This window comes from Panthera onca, chromosome C1 (assembly GCF_046562875.1).
Source record: "Panthera onca isolate mPanOnc1 chromosome C1, mPanOnc1 haplotype 2, whole genome shotgun sequence".
In the NCBI taxonomy this organism is placed as follows: domain Eukaryota; kingdom Metazoa; phylum Chordata; class Mammalia; order Carnivora; family Felidae; genus Panthera; species Panthera onca.
The window spans coordinates 30,276,670-30,294,794 of NC_138346.1; the positions used below are offsets into that span (position 1 = coordinate 30,276,670).

Genomic DNA, 18,125 nt, shown 5'->3' on the forward strand with positions numbered 1-18,125 from the left:
CTGCCTTTGATACCTCATCTGTACTTTAAATTCTTTACGTCTGAAATGGAATTTATGTCCTGCCCTGGATCTGCTCTTGTTCCTGTGCCCTGGTCTTCGGTGATGGAAACTGCCATGGGATTCTCGTCCCTTCCATCTACCTGTCCCAGTTGACAAGGTCTGCCTTATATATATGCGGGTTACCTCTCCTCTTCTGCATTCCTGCTGTGTCACCCCGGCGTGGGTTCTTGTTACCTGTTACCTGGAGTTTCAGAAACATTTGCTCCCTGCCCTTTTCCCCAGTCTCTTCCTCATTTCCGTCTGCCGATGGTGTCATCTTTCTCGCACCCAGCTGTTACTGTTACCGATTTTCTTCAAACTCTATGAGGGTCTTCACTGCCTATAGAATAAAAGTGAAAGTCTTTCATCTGGTGTTTAGTTTAGGTTCAGAAAGTTTACCGTTCCCGCCATCACTCCCCTATGTACCCCACACCTTAGCAAAAGCTAGCTAGTTAGTACTTACTGTTCCCCATCCTGTCCATCTTCAAAGCCTGGCCTGTATTCCTTTATCTTTGTGAGGTGCCCTTTTTCTTCTCTTTAAATTCTGCCCTTTCTTTATGGTTCAGCTCTGTTGTCATCTCCTCTACGAAGCCTCTTATCCAGGGGTGCTTGGGTGGCTCAGTTAGTCAAGCGTCTGACTCTTGATTTTGGCTCAGGTCATGATCTCAGGGTTCTTGAGATCGAGCCCCCACATTGGGCTCCTTGCTGACAGCACAGAGTCTGCTTGGGATTCTCGCTGTCTCCCCACCTCTCTCAAAATACATAAATAAATAAATAAACATTTATAAACAAAAAAACGAAGCCTCTCATCCAGCATACTTGCTAGTGAACTTCAGTGGCACTTGAGCCATATCTGTAACTCTCTCTGTCACTTATTGTTCTCTGCCTCGTGTTAAGGATATTAATAGCACCTACTGGCTCAACTACAGCTCCCGCATGAAATCCTGCTGTGGGACTTTGGGGGAACAATTCAGAATAAAGATTCCTAGGCCCCATTCCATGGAAATTCTGGTTCAGTAGATCTAGTGTAGGTCTTGGGATCTCAAATTGTGAGAAGCTCCTAGATTTTTCTAACTTAAGGTCAGATATTTGAATCATTAGTCAGCCTGCCCCACTGTTCTAGTTACTGCTTCGATCGTCTTTTGAATTGTTTAACTTTGGGTATGTGCTCATCCTATCTAAACCGCATTGATAATTGCTTACATTTTTTTTTCTCCTCTATGGTACTCAACATAATAGACACACAGCAAAGTTGAGTGTTGAATAAATGAAAAGATTGAATAAGATCCTTCAATTGGTATATTTGTAGTAGAGACTATACCGAAGAGAACTTGTTTCTCAGGACTTACTTCTTAGACTGGAAATTTGCAAAGTAGCCACCTATAGACTATTTTGAAACGAAAGGGAATGATATCACTTAGGAAGTTAAGAGAAGCCAAGCAATGATTTACAGAAGATCAGTAAAATAATAAATAGTCTGTAGTATCACATACGTGCTGTTTGAAGAAGGTAAAGTAACCTGGGTCAGTTTTCGAGTCTGGTGTGCATTATTCCTCAGAGTAAAAGGTGAGATTACATTTGTTCCATAGAAAAGTGACCTTTTTAACCTCACCAGGGTAGACACTACCCGCCTACCACAGCACTCTTGTTGAGTCTCGATGTGGCCTCAGCATCCTTTTCAAGGTAGCAGGCTAGCGGGGGTCCACTGGCCGCTCGAAATTACCATCATGACAGAAAAACCTCTGTGTAATCCATGACACGTGAAATGTTGTTTAGGATATCTTCTGTGGTTAAAAAGGTAAAATGAAAAATACTGTGGAATGGTTGTGATCCCTGCAATCAAAATTCTTTAAGTGCTTAGCGAGAAAAGAGTAGTTAAAACCAGCACACATAAAAGGGCAGCTCTTTGAGAAGGTGCTGCAGGAATTCACTGCTCTATTTCTGGTATGACCTATCTTTTATGAAATTTGCTGAGTGTTTCCTCATAACTGCTGTGTCATTTACTCAGACTTTTAGTAAGCAAGGTAACATGATTTTCTTCCCAAGAATCCCAAGAACCCCAAGTCACCTGAAATTTAGAAGACACTGATGCATGAAGTGTCTAACGAGGAGATGCTAAGAAGGTTCTGAAAGCGTTGGGTTGTCTCTGCTGCCTTACTTGTTGTCGAAATACGGTACTTTCCAGCTCTCCTGGAATTCTCATCCTCTAATTTTGTTAAGCATATGCTCACCTGCCACGGATTTTACCCCATGTCGGCCAGCGTCTTGACCTGCTTTTCCCCTCTCCAATGAGCCTCACACTTAATCAGGTTTTCACTTCTCTCCCTGCGCTTTCCAGGTCAGATGACGATGATACGGAGAGTAGGAGCTCCAGGGTGACCCAACTTTGCACTTACTTTCAGCAGAAATATAAGCACCTCTGCCGCCTGGAGCGGGCAGAATCTCGTCAAAAGAAATGCCGGCACACGTTTAGGAAAGCCTTGCTGCAGGCGGCCAGCAGAGAACCCGAGTGTACCGGTCAGTTAATCCAGGAACTGCAGAGAGCTGCGTGCAGCCGAACCAGGTTAGAGCCCTAGGCAGCCACCTGTTTGTAAGGAACTCGTCTCTGTCTGGCTTCTGTGTTTTGTTGAGTGGATAGCGGAGACACAGTGGGCAGTGGGCATTTAAACCTGAAATGTCGAAGCATTGCACCTTGGTTTTGTTGCTCAGAGGGTTGTACAGGTGGCAAAATAACAGCACCACGAGCTGCCAGTAGAAGCATTGCTGTGGCTCCGCCAGATGAATTTATTTAGTGAAGTATTGGAGAGTGCCACCTGTCTTTACAAAAATAACGATGCTTTCAAATTTCATGTATTATTTAGAAGTAGTGTTTATGGGGTTTTTTTTTAACCACGAAAGTAGCATTTTACATATTTTACTTCTTATTTAAAAATTTTCTTTCTCACATATTATGTCTTCAAAATACTTTATTCCATTGCATTTCTTTTAGGGAAAATCTCTTTTCTGTTTCTAGTCCAGGTAATTGCTTTGTAAATTTGAAAAATGTAGAAAAAAGAAGGGGAACTTTTCCATAATATCACCATGCAGAAAACAAAGAATGAGCACTGTAAATATTTTGGTTGTTTCCTTCTAGTCTTTTCTTCTGTTTGTGTGTACACACGTGTGTGTTTGCGTGTGTATGAAGTCTCCAGGGAGCCATGCATTTGTATTAAAAAGGAAAAATGAGATCATGCTATATGCATATTTTGTTTCCTGCTTTTTTCCCCACTTAACATTGAGTTATTGCCATTTTCTCCTGATGTTCTTTAAAACACGATTTTTAATGACTTCATAATTAGTCTTTGGACTCCTTAAATTTTAAGTATGTATTTAAGCAAAATTGGATCCATACTGTTTAAGAGTTATGTGTCCAGTTTTTTCCCTTAAGAATATATCCTAGCCATTCCCTTGTGTTCTTAAAAATTATTTTGAAAACATGATTTATAATGTGTGATACTATTTTTAAATGAAAATCCATATATTGGAAATGTAGAGCTATCTGATATTTCAGTGAAGAAATTGTAGTATTATTACCATTTTGGAAATTAGTTTAGGTGGTGAAAACTTAATTGTAATTACTTATTTAGGTTATGTACCTTTTGAAACTACTAGCTTAGTTGAATTAAAAGTTTCCAAAATATCTTCATATTTAATTAAGGAAATAATTTTCAAATTTAGAAGGCACGGTTCTTGATTGAGTTTATTATTTCACACTTTTTACTTATTTTTTTCAGATAACAACCTTGAGACACACACACACACACACACACACACACACTTTTAGGAGTTTTATGCCAAAATATTAGCAGTGGCTATCTCAGAGGGTAGGATTATTGATAAAGTTTGAAAAAATTTATAGTCTATATATTCCAATTTTTCTCTAGTGCTCATAAGTCACTGAGGAAATAGGGGTTTAAAACAGACAAAACTAAGAAAAATAACCTTTGATTTTCAGATACTGATCATATTTCTTACATATCTATTTTTTAGTTTTGTGTATTTTGGTTTTCATTATATTTGCTATTAAAAAAAAACTACTTTTTAATGGCATCTATCCAAAAGATAACTATACCCTTCAGAGTTTTCTGCTTCTTGGCATATTTAGAGTTGTTTGAAAGCTTGTATGTCTAGTTAATAAACCTACATAATGATTGCTGCCTCTAGTATTCTCCCTCACTCACAGTTCCTGCTCCTCTGTAGGGGCGGGGGTAGGTAGTGTCCGTTCTGTAACATTCGTCAGGTCCTCACTTACTGACTTAGCCTTCTCGGAGAGAAATTCCCATGTTCCACTGACTGTGTTTGGTCCCCCTGTTACATGTGCTTATTGAGCTCTGCTTCATTGTAGAATCGTATACTAATATTTCTGTCAGACAGTAATTTTTGTGAGGGCAGGAACAATGTACGTTTTGTTCTTAAATCTCTAGTGTTGAACAGATGAATAGAATTAAACATGCCTGTTCTCTATTTGTTGAAAGAATTCACTTGGTTTGACATAGGTTTAAAATAACGCTATCTAACATTTACATAATGCTTGGCAAGCGTATCATTTCAGTAGAAACTTTAGTTTTGTCCAGCATGAAGCAGTTTGTATGTAGAGCACTGTATACTTTGAATCTAGTATGTTATTATGACCTTGTCAAAGATGTAAGGGACTGTACTCGGAGTTTGGGACAATTTAGTATTTGTGTAGAAAACTATTTATCTATGATTTTTAGCTGGTAGAATCAAGGTCCCCCTGACTGCTTTTTTTCAGAAAAGTTCCCAAACCACTGTTAGTGATGTTTTAAAAACGTCATGATAACTAAATATTACTAACCAAATACCAAGACGCCTTTTGGTTATGTCACTAAAGATTAGTAAAAAGTCTGTTGCCCAGTGCATCACTGGTACTCATTTAGCAATGAGCCATAATCATTTGTTGGTGATTGGTAACTTGTTAGTTTACATTATATTTTAGGTTCACAAAAATCAGTGTCAGGTGGATAATGCCCTCTATTTGATATTTTTGCTTTCAAAGACCGGTTCCACAAAAGAGATTTAAAAAGCTGCTTTTAAAATATTTTAGAAATTAAAACTTTAGTGGCTGCCTTTTAATAGGTAGCCTTTTAAAATATAGCTTGGATATAAGCTGAATAACATTATTCTTTAAAAAAACATTTTTTTTAAATGTTTATTTTTGAGAGAGAGAGAGGGAGGGAGGGAGGGAACATGAGTGAGGGTGAGGGCAGAAAGTGGGAGACATAGAAACTGAAGCAGGCTCCCGGCTCTGCGCTGTCAGCACAGAACCCGACGTGGGGCTTGAACTCATGAGCCATGAGATCATGACCTGAGCTGAAGTCAGCCGCCCAACCAACCAAGCCACCCAGGTGCCCCTGAATAACATTATTCTTTCTCATCTAATAACTTTGTCATATATGTTGGTGAATATGTGGAATAAGCCACTGAAATAGCTTTTAAAGTATGTAAACTCTAATTGAACTACCTCGTAGCCACAATAGAGAGACTAGTGCTGTTTGTGTAGAAACTATTGTTAAAGGGACATCTAATCACACAAAAGAGAAGCTTGTAGTGAGTGTTTTCATATTAAAAACATCAATGGGAATGCAAGCTGGTGCAACCACTCTGGAAAACAGTATGGGGGTTCCTCAAAAAACTAAAAATGGAACTACCCTATGACCCAGCAGTTGCACTACTAAGGCATTTATTTATTCACGGATACAGATGTGCTGTTTCGAAGGGACACATGCACCTCCATGTTTATAGCAGCATTATCAACAATAGCCAAAGTATGGAAAGAGCCCAAATGTCCATCGATGGATGAATGGATAAAGAAGATGTGGGATATATATATACAATGGAGTATTACTCGGCAATCAAAAAGAATGAAATCTTGCCATTTGCAGCTACGTGGATGGAACTGGAGGGTATTATGCTAAGTGAAATTAGTCAGAGAAAGGCAAAAATCATATGACTTCACTCATATGAGGACTTTAAGAGACAAAACAGATGAACGTAAGGGAAGGGAAACAAAAATAATATAAAAACAGGCAGTAGGGGCGCTTGGGTGGCTCAGTCAGTTGGGCATCCAACTTCAGCTCAGGTCATGATCTCACAGTCCGTGAGTTTGAGCCCCACGTCGGGCTCTGCGCTGACAGCTCAGAGCCTGGAGCCTGCTTTGGATTCTGTGTCTTCCTCTCTCTGTGCTCCTCCCTTGCTCATGCTCTCTCTCTCTGTCTCAACAATAAATAAAAACATTTAAAAAGATAAAAAAAAACAACAGGGAGGGGGACACAACAGAAGAGACTCATAAATATGGAGAACAAACTGAGGGTTACTGGAGGGGTTGTTGGGGGGAGGATGGGCTAAATGGGTAAGGGGCACTAATCCTGAAATCATTGTTGCACTGTATGCTAACTAACGTGGATATAAATTTTAAAAAATAAAAAGTAAAATAAAAAATAAATAAAAACATCAAAATGTTTTGGTAATTCTCCCTTTGTTTTGTTGGGATTATCTGGATAATAAAATAGATCTAATGTCAGGCATTTTTACCTTAATTATCCAGGGGCATATTGAAATTCTGACTTTGAGTTTATTTATACTGACTTTATTTTGCTGTTTAAGACATAGATCAGCAATTTTAAAAAATGAAACCCGGTGGTTCCTTTTGAAGTGTAGGATAAAGAAAACGAGGGAATGTGCTCTACCCTAGGTTTGGTAGATGGCTGAGTGAATTATTAAAAAGTGTTCTACAAAAATTATCCATTCAGCATAGAGAACTACCTGCTATTTAAATCTAGACCAAGAGAATTTGGGCTAAGCTGCCAAAATAGTAAAGCTTCCTTTATTTGAAATTGTGTATCCTTTTTACAGAGCTGAAGTTAATGGCCCACTTCCCCACTCTTGTGATTCTGACAAATCTTACAGAACTCTCAATTAAAGCAACTTCTCTGGCAGCCCACGGTTATCTGTTTGCAGTTACTATTTATATGAAAGTTATAATAGAAATGTTGTTTAGATTTGCTATAAATTCATATGTAATTTTGGTTCTGTATGACCTTCTAATTAGCGTAAGCCATTCCATCAAAATCCTTAGATAATAGAAACAAACAATTCAAAAGATATTTTGTTTTTGACGCCTGACTTGTGATTCAGTGTATTACGTAGATTGTTTTTCTACGCTCAGACGTGCGTAAAAGCCTACTAGTTTGTGATGCTTTATAGAATCAAACAGGGTTGTTTTGTACTTCTGAGAATTTGGATATTTTTATTTTTTCTATGTTTGTGTAAAACTATGGAAAGATCCAGAAACTAATAAAATGAATACTAACTATAGAGGGAGTAGGAACTTGCAAATTGGGACAAGGGGAGAAAGGAGACTCTCCACTGCTTGGTTTTTATTCTTTGGTTTTTCTGGAACCATGTGAACACATTGCCTATTCGTAAATTTAAAAACAAGATTTAAACATTGAAACATTGAATGTGCCAAGCGGAGATAACATTTAATGAAAGATGGAGTTGCACATACTATAAAAAGTTAAAAGAATATATCCAAAGTGAGTTCATTTTGGAAGATGAGGGCAAATCAATCATTTCTGCATATCATTAACCCTTTCCTCACATCATAGATCAAGTTTTTTGCACATTTACTGTTCAGCAGCTTGACATGACCCAAATCTGATGATGATAATAATACCAGCAACTAACAGCCATGGACTGTTTACTAGGTATCCTACCATCTGCTACTTATGATAAGTATTTTGGATGTGTTGTATCTTGGTGCTTACCTGTCCACTAAAGAAAGGTACTCTGTCTCCACTTTATAGGTGAGGAAGTTGAGACTTAAGCGAGGCTAAGTAACTTGCCCAAGGTCACACAGCTAGTGAGAGTTAGGGCTGAGATTCAGAATTAGACCCGATTAATCTAGTCTCATGTTCTTGATCACTTTTGTCTACTTGTTGCCTCTTTGTGAAGTAAAAGGAACCAAAATGTCACTTAAGAAAGAAAAAAACCCAGACATAGTGGAAATCATTTATAATTATTTCTTTTGTCGGTAAATTAGGGAAATATTGGAACTGGTCATTGCAACTCATATTTACCTTTCATTTAATGAATGTGGAAAAGTAAAATGTTGGTGTTACACTCTGCTAACATAGTGTTGAAAAGTTGCCCTGGATTCCTAACGCATTTTTTAAAAATTAATGTGTTTTTCCTTCCTTAGCATAAGCCGGACCAAGTTGAGGGAGGTGGAACCAGCAGCATGCAGTGGAACCGTGAAGGGTGAACAGTGCCCTAACAAAGCCCTTCCATTCACCAGACATTGTTTCCAACGTATCCTCTTAATTGAGTGGGCATTGAAAAGTATTAACTCATTCAGGTTCATATTTCATTCTTAAGCCACGTGAATGACTTTTGAAATCATAACTATTTGATGTTCAAAATAATTTTTATATAACTTCTAATTTTCATGATGTCTTCTGGATACTTTTTTTCTGCTTACATCATTGTGATTCTTTTTCAAGAATTACATCAAAATTGGCAAAATTGATGGCAAGTAACAGATTCTTCCAGTGACTGGCACTTGATTAAATTTTGTTAACAGAATTCTGGTTCTTGTGGTGCCTCTTAAGTAGCTTGTAAGAAGCAACTATATATAACACTCAATTGATGGAAAAATCAAATCATATTATTCAAAAACTGTTTTTAATCTTCCAAGAAAGTTATACAGTTTTACAGTGTGCCTTTTGCTCTGGGAATAGTTTGCTTTTTGTGTTGGGTACAGTGCTGATTTGAAATGAAGGAAGGATGAACTTCACTGACTGGGAAAAAAGATACATTAAGACAGAATATACTAGAAGGAAACCTGTGGTAAAAGGGTTTCATTCAGGCTGGTTATGAAGTCTTACTATTTTCAGTTTTATTAAACATCTAAAATTGAGTAGCATTTAAAAAATTATACAGTAGCAGTTACTTGTTCTTTATTGTCTTTGACTTTTTGCCTTCCTTTCTGTTCTTGGGATTAAATTTTCACGTTTTCAGCATCACTTTCTATGTAGTTTTATAAATCGCCTTAACTATAAAAGCAAAAAGGAAAAACAGAAGGGTACTTTCTTGATAGGTATAAAATAAGTCTTAGAATATGTAGCCAGGGGCTAAAAGTTTGGATGCTTAAAAATGTTTATGATATAAAACTGATGTTCTGGGGCACCTGGGTGGCTCAGTCAGTTAAGCATCCAACTTCAGCTCATGTCATGATCCCACCATTCCCGAATTCAAGCCCCACGTCGGGCTCTGTGCTGACAGCTCAGAGCCTGGAGCCTGTTTTGGATTCTGTGTCTCCCTCTCTCTCTGCCTCTCCCCAATTCACGCTGTCTCTCTCCAGAATAAAAGTAAAAGCATTATTAAAAAAATAAATAAATAAAACTGATGTTCCAATTTTAATGGTATGGTTTTGATCTAAAAGTAAGTTTTCATAAGTTGTAAGTTTGAGTTTTGTGTTGGAAATGCTAAATGAAAAATCCAAATTTGGATCGATGAGTTTTTTAGAATTAAAATATAATTAAAATTTTTATTCTTTTTAAAGAATATTTGTATTTGAGAGAGAGAGAGAGAGACAGAGGGTGAGCGGGGGAGGGGCAGTGGTAGACTGAGACAGAATCTGAAGCACGTTCCACACTCTGAGCTGTCAACACAGAGCCGGCCGCAGGGCTGGAACTCATGAACCAGGAAATCATGACCTGAGCTGAAGTTGGGACACTTAACCGACTGAGTTACCCAGGTGCCCCATTCTTACTGAGGATTGTATACAAAAAGTTTTCCTTAAAGTTTTTTTTTGTTTGTTTTTGTTTTTTTTACCATTATAGTGCAACTTTTAATAGTGTGTGAAGACTTAAACGACCCTCCTTTTTCCAAATAACAAAAATCAGAAAGGCTATTAAAGAGACACCTATTAGGAGCCCTTTAGCAAAACAGACTCTTTTATCTTCTGATAGATTCAACAATTACCATTTTCCCACATCAGTAGTTGGGTTCCTTCTTTAGCTTTTATAGATAAGAAAATGTATTACTTGCTAAACATAAGGGAAGAAGCAGATTTTATATACAAATTTTAAAAAGTAATTTGAGTTTCAGTGTATTACATTCTTAACTTTGAAAAACACAGATATCCTCTTGAACCGCTCTCAGCAGCTTTTCTCAAGTTGCACGGCCAAGTTTGCAGACGGACAGCAGTGCTCTGTGCCCGTGTTTGACATTACACACCAGACCCCTCTGTGTGAAGAACATGCCAAAAAAATGGTGAGTTCAGATTTTATTTTCGGCAGCAGAGACTTTCAAACTTTGGATAGCAGTCCACAGTAGAAAATATTTTGTGACTTGGTACAAACTGTATGTAAATATATAAAATATCATATATCATATCATATCATATAATGTAATGTAATATAATGTAATATATAATATGTAAACATACTTGTCATGACCCATTGAGTAAATTTCATAGCTTCATTTTTAAATTTTTATTACTGTTTTTAAAGAGTGGGTGTTTTTTTTTTTTTTTTTTTAATAATGCTTATTTATTTATTTTGAGAGAGAGAGAAAATGAGCTTCAGCAGGGGAGGGGCAGAAAGACAATCTGAAGCAGGCTCCCTGTTGTCAGCACAGAGTCCACTGTGGGACTTAATCTCATGAACTGTGAGATCATGAGCCAAAATCAAAAGTTGGATCCTTAACTGACGGAGCCACCCAGGTGTCCCTTCATAGCCTCATTAAAAAAAAAAATTTAAAAAAACCTGTCCTAGGGGTGCCTGGGTGGGCCAGTCACATGCACCCAGTCTCTCTCTCAAAAAATAAATTAAAAATAAGTTAAAAAAAAAAAACTATTCTAGAAGGTATTTAGTAGTTACTAACATATAGTTATTTTGTTTATTATCTATCCTTATTCTATACCTCTCTTTGCCTTAAGGTACATTTTCTTACACTTAACATTTTTCAAGCTTTCTTCGCCCCATTTCTTTAGATTTTTGCTTTTTTATATTCAATTCTGTGAATGTCTTGGATATTTGATAAGATTTCAGCCAAAAGCCAACCCTTTCTATAATTCTGTGGAACTTAACTATTGCTTCTGTTAATGCTAGTATCATAAGCCCTAATTAATTCAGAGTAATTTGGAAGGAGAGGTAAGTCTGAATTAGTGGACTATCTGAATTACATCATTATTTTTAAAAAGTGCATTTTTATTATTTTTACCTAGATACTTGCTGAGTTCTGCTATTTGCAAGGTAGTATGCAAGGTATATGTGTGAAAAAGCTGAGTAAGACAATTCTTTCCCTCTGCAAGCATTTTACAGTTTCAGGGGAGCAGCAGGGTGACTGAATGGCCATTGGACCAGGACCTCATAGTCTAAGGCTATGATCCTGGTGTTGCCACCAGCTAAATGTGTCACAAGGACTGTTGTAAGTTAAAGATTACGTCTGAGTATAGCAGCGTTTGTACCCCATCAGTCCCCCAGCGAGAGACTTAATACTGGGTGATAAAACCTATGCAGATCTCTTGGCTCTGCTTTCAAACTGTCTTGAATCCAGACACGTTTTGCCAACTCCACTGCTACCATTCTGCTCTCGAATTGGTCTGGATTATTGTAATAGTCTCCTAATTGGTCTCCTTCTTATTGCCCCCTTCTTATCTGCACCCAGATGTCCTGTTCACACAGCAGTCCGAGTAGGCTGTGTGTGTCCCACTTCCTTTGAGTTTATGTGCAGTAAAATCCACTCTTTGGTGCACAATGCTGTGAGATTGACAGTGCATCCATCCGGTTATAGAACCGCCACCATAATCAAGATCTGCTGTCAATCCCCCCAAATTCTCTTGTGCTACCCCTCTGTAGTCTACCCCTAAGTATCTCCACTGATGTTTTCCTGTCCCTGTAAATTCACATTTTCCAGGATGTCTTATAAAAGCCTTTTATTATTTAAAAAAAAATTTTTTTTTATTTTTTGCATTTATTTATTTTTGAGAGACAGAGCACAAGCAGGGGAAGGGCAGAGAGAGAATGAGACATAGAATCCGAAGCAGGCTCACGACTCCGAGCTGTCAGCGCAGAGCCCGACACGGGGTTCGAACTCAAGAGCCATGAGATCATGACCTGAGCCAGAGTCACTTAACTGACCCATTGAGCCACCCAGACGCCCCTAGAGACCTTTTAGAGAATGCACTTGTGAACACTTTAGTTCCCTGGTCAAAACCTTCCAATGGCTTTCCAGCACATCCACAATCAAATCTAACATTTTTTTTTTTTTTTTTTTTCCCAAATCTAACATTCTTATCACGGCCTGTGAGACTTCCTGATCTGGCCCTTGTAATTTTTCCAGCTTCATCTTGTACCCTCTCCTTACTTCCAGAGTTTCAGCAACATTGGCCTTCTTGCTGTTTCTTCAACCCTTGAAGTATGCTCTCACCTCGTGGGCCTTGCACTTGTTTTTTTTCTCTTTTCCTAGGATGTTCTTTTCCTTGGTTTCTACATGCCTCTCTCCTTCATTTCATTCGGGTTTCTGATCAAATGTCACGTCATCAAAGAAGCCTTTCACTTCCTCTCTGCCCAGTCACTTTTTATCCTCAGACTCTACCTTATTTTTCTTCCTAACATTTATGTCTGTCTCATTGTATTACTTACTATTTTATTTATTGTCAGTATCCTTTTACTAGAACATAACATTTACAAAGGCAGGAACATTTTTTGTCCATTGCCGTATCCCCAGTGCTTAGAACAAAGGTGCTCAATAAGTGATTGTTGGATAGTTAGACGCATGGCCGGGAGAGGTTGAGATTCAGAATTAGACTCAAGCGCTGGACAGGACAGTCATTGGTAGGAGCTGAAGCTACAGGACATCCAGGCTGTCACACAGAACATGTAATTCAATGGCTATGAGACCAGACAACAGATGGTAAGTTAGTAAATGCAGCATCCTGGCATGGAAGTAGAATGAGGCAGTGAGAAAGTTGAGAGTGAAGAGTGTTTGCAAATAGTGGAGGCAGTGAACAGTTGGCATTAGGAAAGCCGCTAAGGCATAGGGGCGCCACCTCTGTGGGGGAGCTTCGTGGGGGACTACCAAGAGCATGGCAGGGCCTCATTCTGGAGCAGTTCTGTGGGGACTGCCTGGCACATTACCAAGAATATTGCCGGGCTGCACAAGCTTAGGAGAATAAGACACACACCTAGAACTAGAACCAGGTGGTACTGGAGTGTCTTATGAGTAGGACTAGTGTATCTTGAGCTGGACAGACTCTCCTGCTTAACGTCTCTGCTGGTCCTAGAGGGAAAGCCTGGATGGATGCCTAGCATCCTGGTGGGTACTGGTGGTTGCTTAGTTACTATTGAATTAAATGATGGATACGATAAAAGTAGAACTAAAGTATTGAGCTAAAAAGGACTATTAGAGGATAGGAAACAGCCTTTCTTTGTTTTTTTGTTTGTTTTATAAATTTGTACATTTGTGACTTTAGTCTGTAATTGTTTTTAAAGATTTTTTTAAAATGTTTATTTTTGAGAGAGAGAGAGGCAGAGAAAAGAGGGAGACACAGAATCTGAAGCAGGCTTCAGGCTCTGAGCTGTCGGCACAGAGCCAGACACGGGGCTTAAACTCATGAACCGTGAGATCATGACCTGAGCTGAAGTTGGATGCTTAACCGACTGAGCCACCCAGGAACCCCTGTAATTGTGTTTAGATTTAAGTATGTGGCTAGTTTTAAACTTCTTTTAGATTTCCTGGATTTATACTTTCAGTTGTAAAAATCACCATTTTGTATACCACCAAGAAATTTAAAAATGCTGCACAGTGCACTTCTTACCACTTAAAATTTTTGTTTTTTTTTTTGTTTTTAAGTTTATTTATTTATTTTAGAGAGAGAGAGAGAGAGAGAGTGAGAGAGTACGTGAGCAGAGGAGGGATGGAGGGAGAATTCCAAGCAGACTGCATGCTCAGCACAGAGTCCGATGTGGGGCTTGATCTCATGACTGAGATTGTCACCTGAGCGGAAATCAAGAGTTGGATGCTTAACTGACTGAGCCACAGGCGCCCCTTTTACAATTTTTGTTTTATATGTATCAAAATAGCTTCTTTAGACTTAGTTAGACATAGATTTTTATTTTCTCTAATACTCCTGATTTCAACTGAATTACTTGAGATAGAAAAGGAGGTAGTTTCTACATCATCATCTTTGATACAGCTTTGTCTACCTTGTGGTTATTTTCCTTTCTCATTTGGTTGTTGCTTTGCAAAAAAAAAAAAAAAAGGAATTGCGGTCAGCTCTTCAATGAGTATCTGCTTCACTAATGACAGTTTTATGCCCTCAGCTACTCTTCGTGCTTTTGTACACACAACAGTTTTCCCTCTTCATGTGAAACCAACAATGCACATGCCTTGGGTCAAACAGTGACGGTACAAAGAACTGTTGTCACCCCCGCACGTACATAGACCATGCCAACTATAATGACCATCACCGGGCCAACAGCAGTTGCAGCCCAGTTGCAGAAATACTAAAATGTACCTTGGAACTGATGAAATGCAGTATTCAGATTGAAGGGTGGCCGATGAAGAAAGCTGGTTATATTGTTAATCTCTTGTTCCTCCTTGCTGGTTCTTACCTTGTTCACTCAAGTGAGTAGCAGCAGTTATATAAAGCTGCGGTCCCTTTGTCTTCTCTCTTTACCTTGTCTCCCTGGTCCATGTAAATTACTTGAAGGGCTTTTACGGTGTCATGATTTCTGAAGCTACATCTCCATCCCTTTCTTTATCCCTCATACCATTTCCTCCTCTATCTCCTGGGACATCTTCGTACCTCAAATTATATGGGAGCCAAGCTGAATTCCTTAACTTCTCTTCTGAGTCCATATTCTGCTGTGTGCTCTGTTCCAACTAATGGTATCATCTAACAGTCTCCCAACCTAGAAACCCTAGAGAGACGTGTTAGAGTGTTCTTCCCTTCATCCAAGGAGCTGTCACATCTTGAGAATTCTGTCCCTACAGAACCTTGCTTTTCCATTCCCACTCACATTGCCCGTAGCCATTTATCTTGTATTGACTGTTGAAATGGCCCTCTGATTGGAAATAATGCCTCCATTCTCTTGCCTTGTCTGTTTCATTGCTGCCAGCGTAGTGAATCCCTTTAAAGCATTTGTCAAGTTATGTTACTCCTTTCATCAAAAATCATTTCCCATTGCCTATAAAATGAAGCTGAAAATCCTGAACATGGTAATCAAAGTCGTACGTGATCTGGTCCTCACCTTCTTTACAGCTTACTTTTTATATTCCATCCTCCATTACACCATACCCCAAGCACCAGTCATACCCAATTATTTGCTGTTCTTTTTGTCTTGTGAGTGTCATTACTATAGAATGATCTTCCCCTTACCCCAGTGACTTAAAATCCTACTTATCTTTTAATCCCACAAAACTAAAAGTAATTGATTTTCCTTTTGTACATGCATGGAAGGTATTTATGCCATTATTGCCCTATTTTCTCTGTACTGTATTTATGTATACTTATATTCTTGTTCTTTCCATGAAATAGTAAGTTCTTTTGAGAATGCAATTACATTGCATTCATTCTGGTTTTTTTTTTTTTTTTTTTAAACACTACAACACCTATCACAGTGTCTTTTTTTTTTCCCCCTATTCCTTCTACCCACCCACACCTCCCTCTCAGCCTGCCAAAATCTCACAGTGTCCTTAAATGTGGGGTGAACTGTATGTATTGATTTGGATTAATTTGAATTAAGTTAAAAAAATGAATTCTTTACTCATTTACTTATGGTTATATTTGCTGTAGGTATACAGTATGTTTTAGGCATTCTATAGAATGTTAAGAGATGGGAGTAATTTTTTCAGATAGCTCTCAGGCTTTTCCCAAACATTCTCAGTTTAAAACTACCCATTTGTTCATTTCAAAGGATAATTTCTTGAGAGGAGATAGCTCCCGTAAAGTTCAGCACCAGCAGCAGAGGAAACCCAGGAAAAAAACCAAGCCTCCTGCACTTACCAAAAAACACAAGAAGAAGAGACGGCGTGGACCTCGTCGACCCCAAAAACCCATTCCCCCTGCAGTCCCCCAAGGGAACCTCAGCATGCCCACCAGCGTCTCACTGCCAGTGGAGACCGCTCAGATCCGGTCAGTGATGGTTCTCACAACACCTAGCATCATCTCTGTAGCGTTGCAGCTCGGCCCCCGAAGCCATTCGATAGACGAGCCTAGACCTTGTAGTCTTCAATGTAATTTACCAAATACCTGACTGGGTGAGATCTGAAATAAAGTTTTTGACTGTAACACAGAAAGCAGATGCTGAAATTGAGAATTTAATTGTCTGCCCTCAGATTTTTCTGCTTTAGCAGAAATTCCATATATGTTTCGACAGAAATGTTCCGTCAGAAATCTGATACCTTACTGATTTTGGCAGGAGTTAAGCATTTTGACCAGTCGAATGAGGCTTCTGTTTCAGCTAGACATTTCAGTTTTATTTGTCCATTTCACTTTTTAAAAATTACTATTTGACTAGACTTGAAATTCTAAAAAGTATGAAGACACACTCAATGCACAAAATTGTGATTTGTTCTACTAATGTGAGGTAAAGCTATCTCGAAATGGTTGCCTTCTCTTCCTACATGGGTGAAGGTTTTGGGGGCTATGTGACTGAGTATGGTCAGGTCTTCCTTTTGCTTGTAAATTTCCTTTTCTGGAAGTAGGAAAAGGAGACATTTTAAGCTAGGATTTCCCATTTTCACATTTGACGAACGTGTCTTGGGGACACTGGTGTGAAGGGATAAGGGGCGTGATGGGGCCAACTGTGTCCTCTTCCCCAGGAGCCCATCCACGCCGGAGCTGAGTGCTGATGAGTTGCCGGACGACATTGCCAATGAGATCACTGACATTCCACATGACTTGGAATTGAACCAGGAGGACTTTTCAGACGTCCTGCCACGGCTGCCTGATGACTTACAAGATTTTGATTTTTTTGAAGGTATGGCTCAATTTTTTGATTCAAGAAGGCTGAATGAGTTTTTAAAAAGGGAAATAGTGTTTGTGAAGTATTCCTCCTCACACATAGTGTCTTCCACCGTAATTAGAAAATGCAACCCTGCTAAACCGATTTTACCCTGCTTTCAGAAGGTGAGGAGTGCGGTTTGTCCAACTAGCCAAATTAATAGGCTTAGTAGGTTGATCATTCAACTGTTAGGTTGTTAACTTTGTCCCTTTCAAATGAGTCATTTTACTCTATTTTTCAACAAAAACATCTTAAACTTGAGTTTACTGAAGCCTTTTAGAACTCGTCCTATTCCAGTACCCCACCCTGTACTTGAGTTGAAGTGCACTTTTCTAAAACGAAGTTTGCTTTAATCCCACCAGTTCTGTGGTGCTTTCAGGGAAAACCTTTTATGCCCTTAGAAAGTTTCTTTCACCATTAAAAACTGGATATTTTTCTGGTGACTAGTCAAGTTCCTAACTCTAGAGATGTTTAATGTTGGAGACGAAGTCAGTGGCAGCCCCCAGGCTTTCGTCTCGAAAACTGGCATGAGGGGAGCAGGACTAGCGGGAAACACACAGAAGCGTTTTGGAGAGGACTGAGTGCGAGTGAGTGCTCAGCTCCCGGTTGCGCCGCCTCTCTCTTTTCCCGTCTTCTACGGCCGCCCTCCTGCTGGAGGAGAGAGTTCAGGAGCAGAAGCACCGAGGGGACTCTTGCATGGCTTTTTGTCTCCAGTCCGAACCAATATGATATATTTTCTGTTGTAATGATTTTGACATAACTTCAGGTAAAAACATGTGTAATCAGACGGCCACCATGCATTTTAAGTCGGTAATGCTTAGAAGAATCCTTACGAATTTAACGCTTTGGCCAGCTGGGCTTAGACACTGCTGTAAGTAAACTGAAGATACAGGCTGCAGGACAGCTTGACCTCTCAGGCCTGCCCTGCAGATTACTCTTTCACTCTTTCTTTCCAGTCTAGTCCCTGGAAGCTTCCCTTTTCCGTGGGGCCTCTCTTTAATAGAATACTGT

The 18,125-nt window shown here is 39.0% G+C and overlaps 1 protein-coding gene across 6 annotated transcripts in view; it reads left to right on the forward strand.

Moving 5' to 3' along the window:
• Positions 1-18,125, forward strand: part of INO80D (INO80 complex subunit D) — a 72,003-nt gene that overhangs the window by 42,208 nt on the left and 11,670 nt on the right. For all 6 annotated transcript variants that reach the window (XM_060623157.3, XM_060623161.3, XM_060623156.3 and 3 more), the window contains 5 exons: positions 2,378-2,602; positions 8,300-8,409; positions 10,241-10,374; positions 16,026-16,243; positions 16,933-17,090. In XM_060623157.3, coding sequence (XP_060479140.1) covers positions 2,378-2,602; positions 8,300-8,409; positions 10,241-10,374; positions 16,026-16,243; positions 16,933-17,090 — 845 coding nt within the window. The remainder of the gene's footprint in view (positions 1-2,377; positions 2,603-8,299; positions 8,410-10,240; positions 10,375-16,025; positions 16,244-16,932; positions 17,091-18,125) is intronic.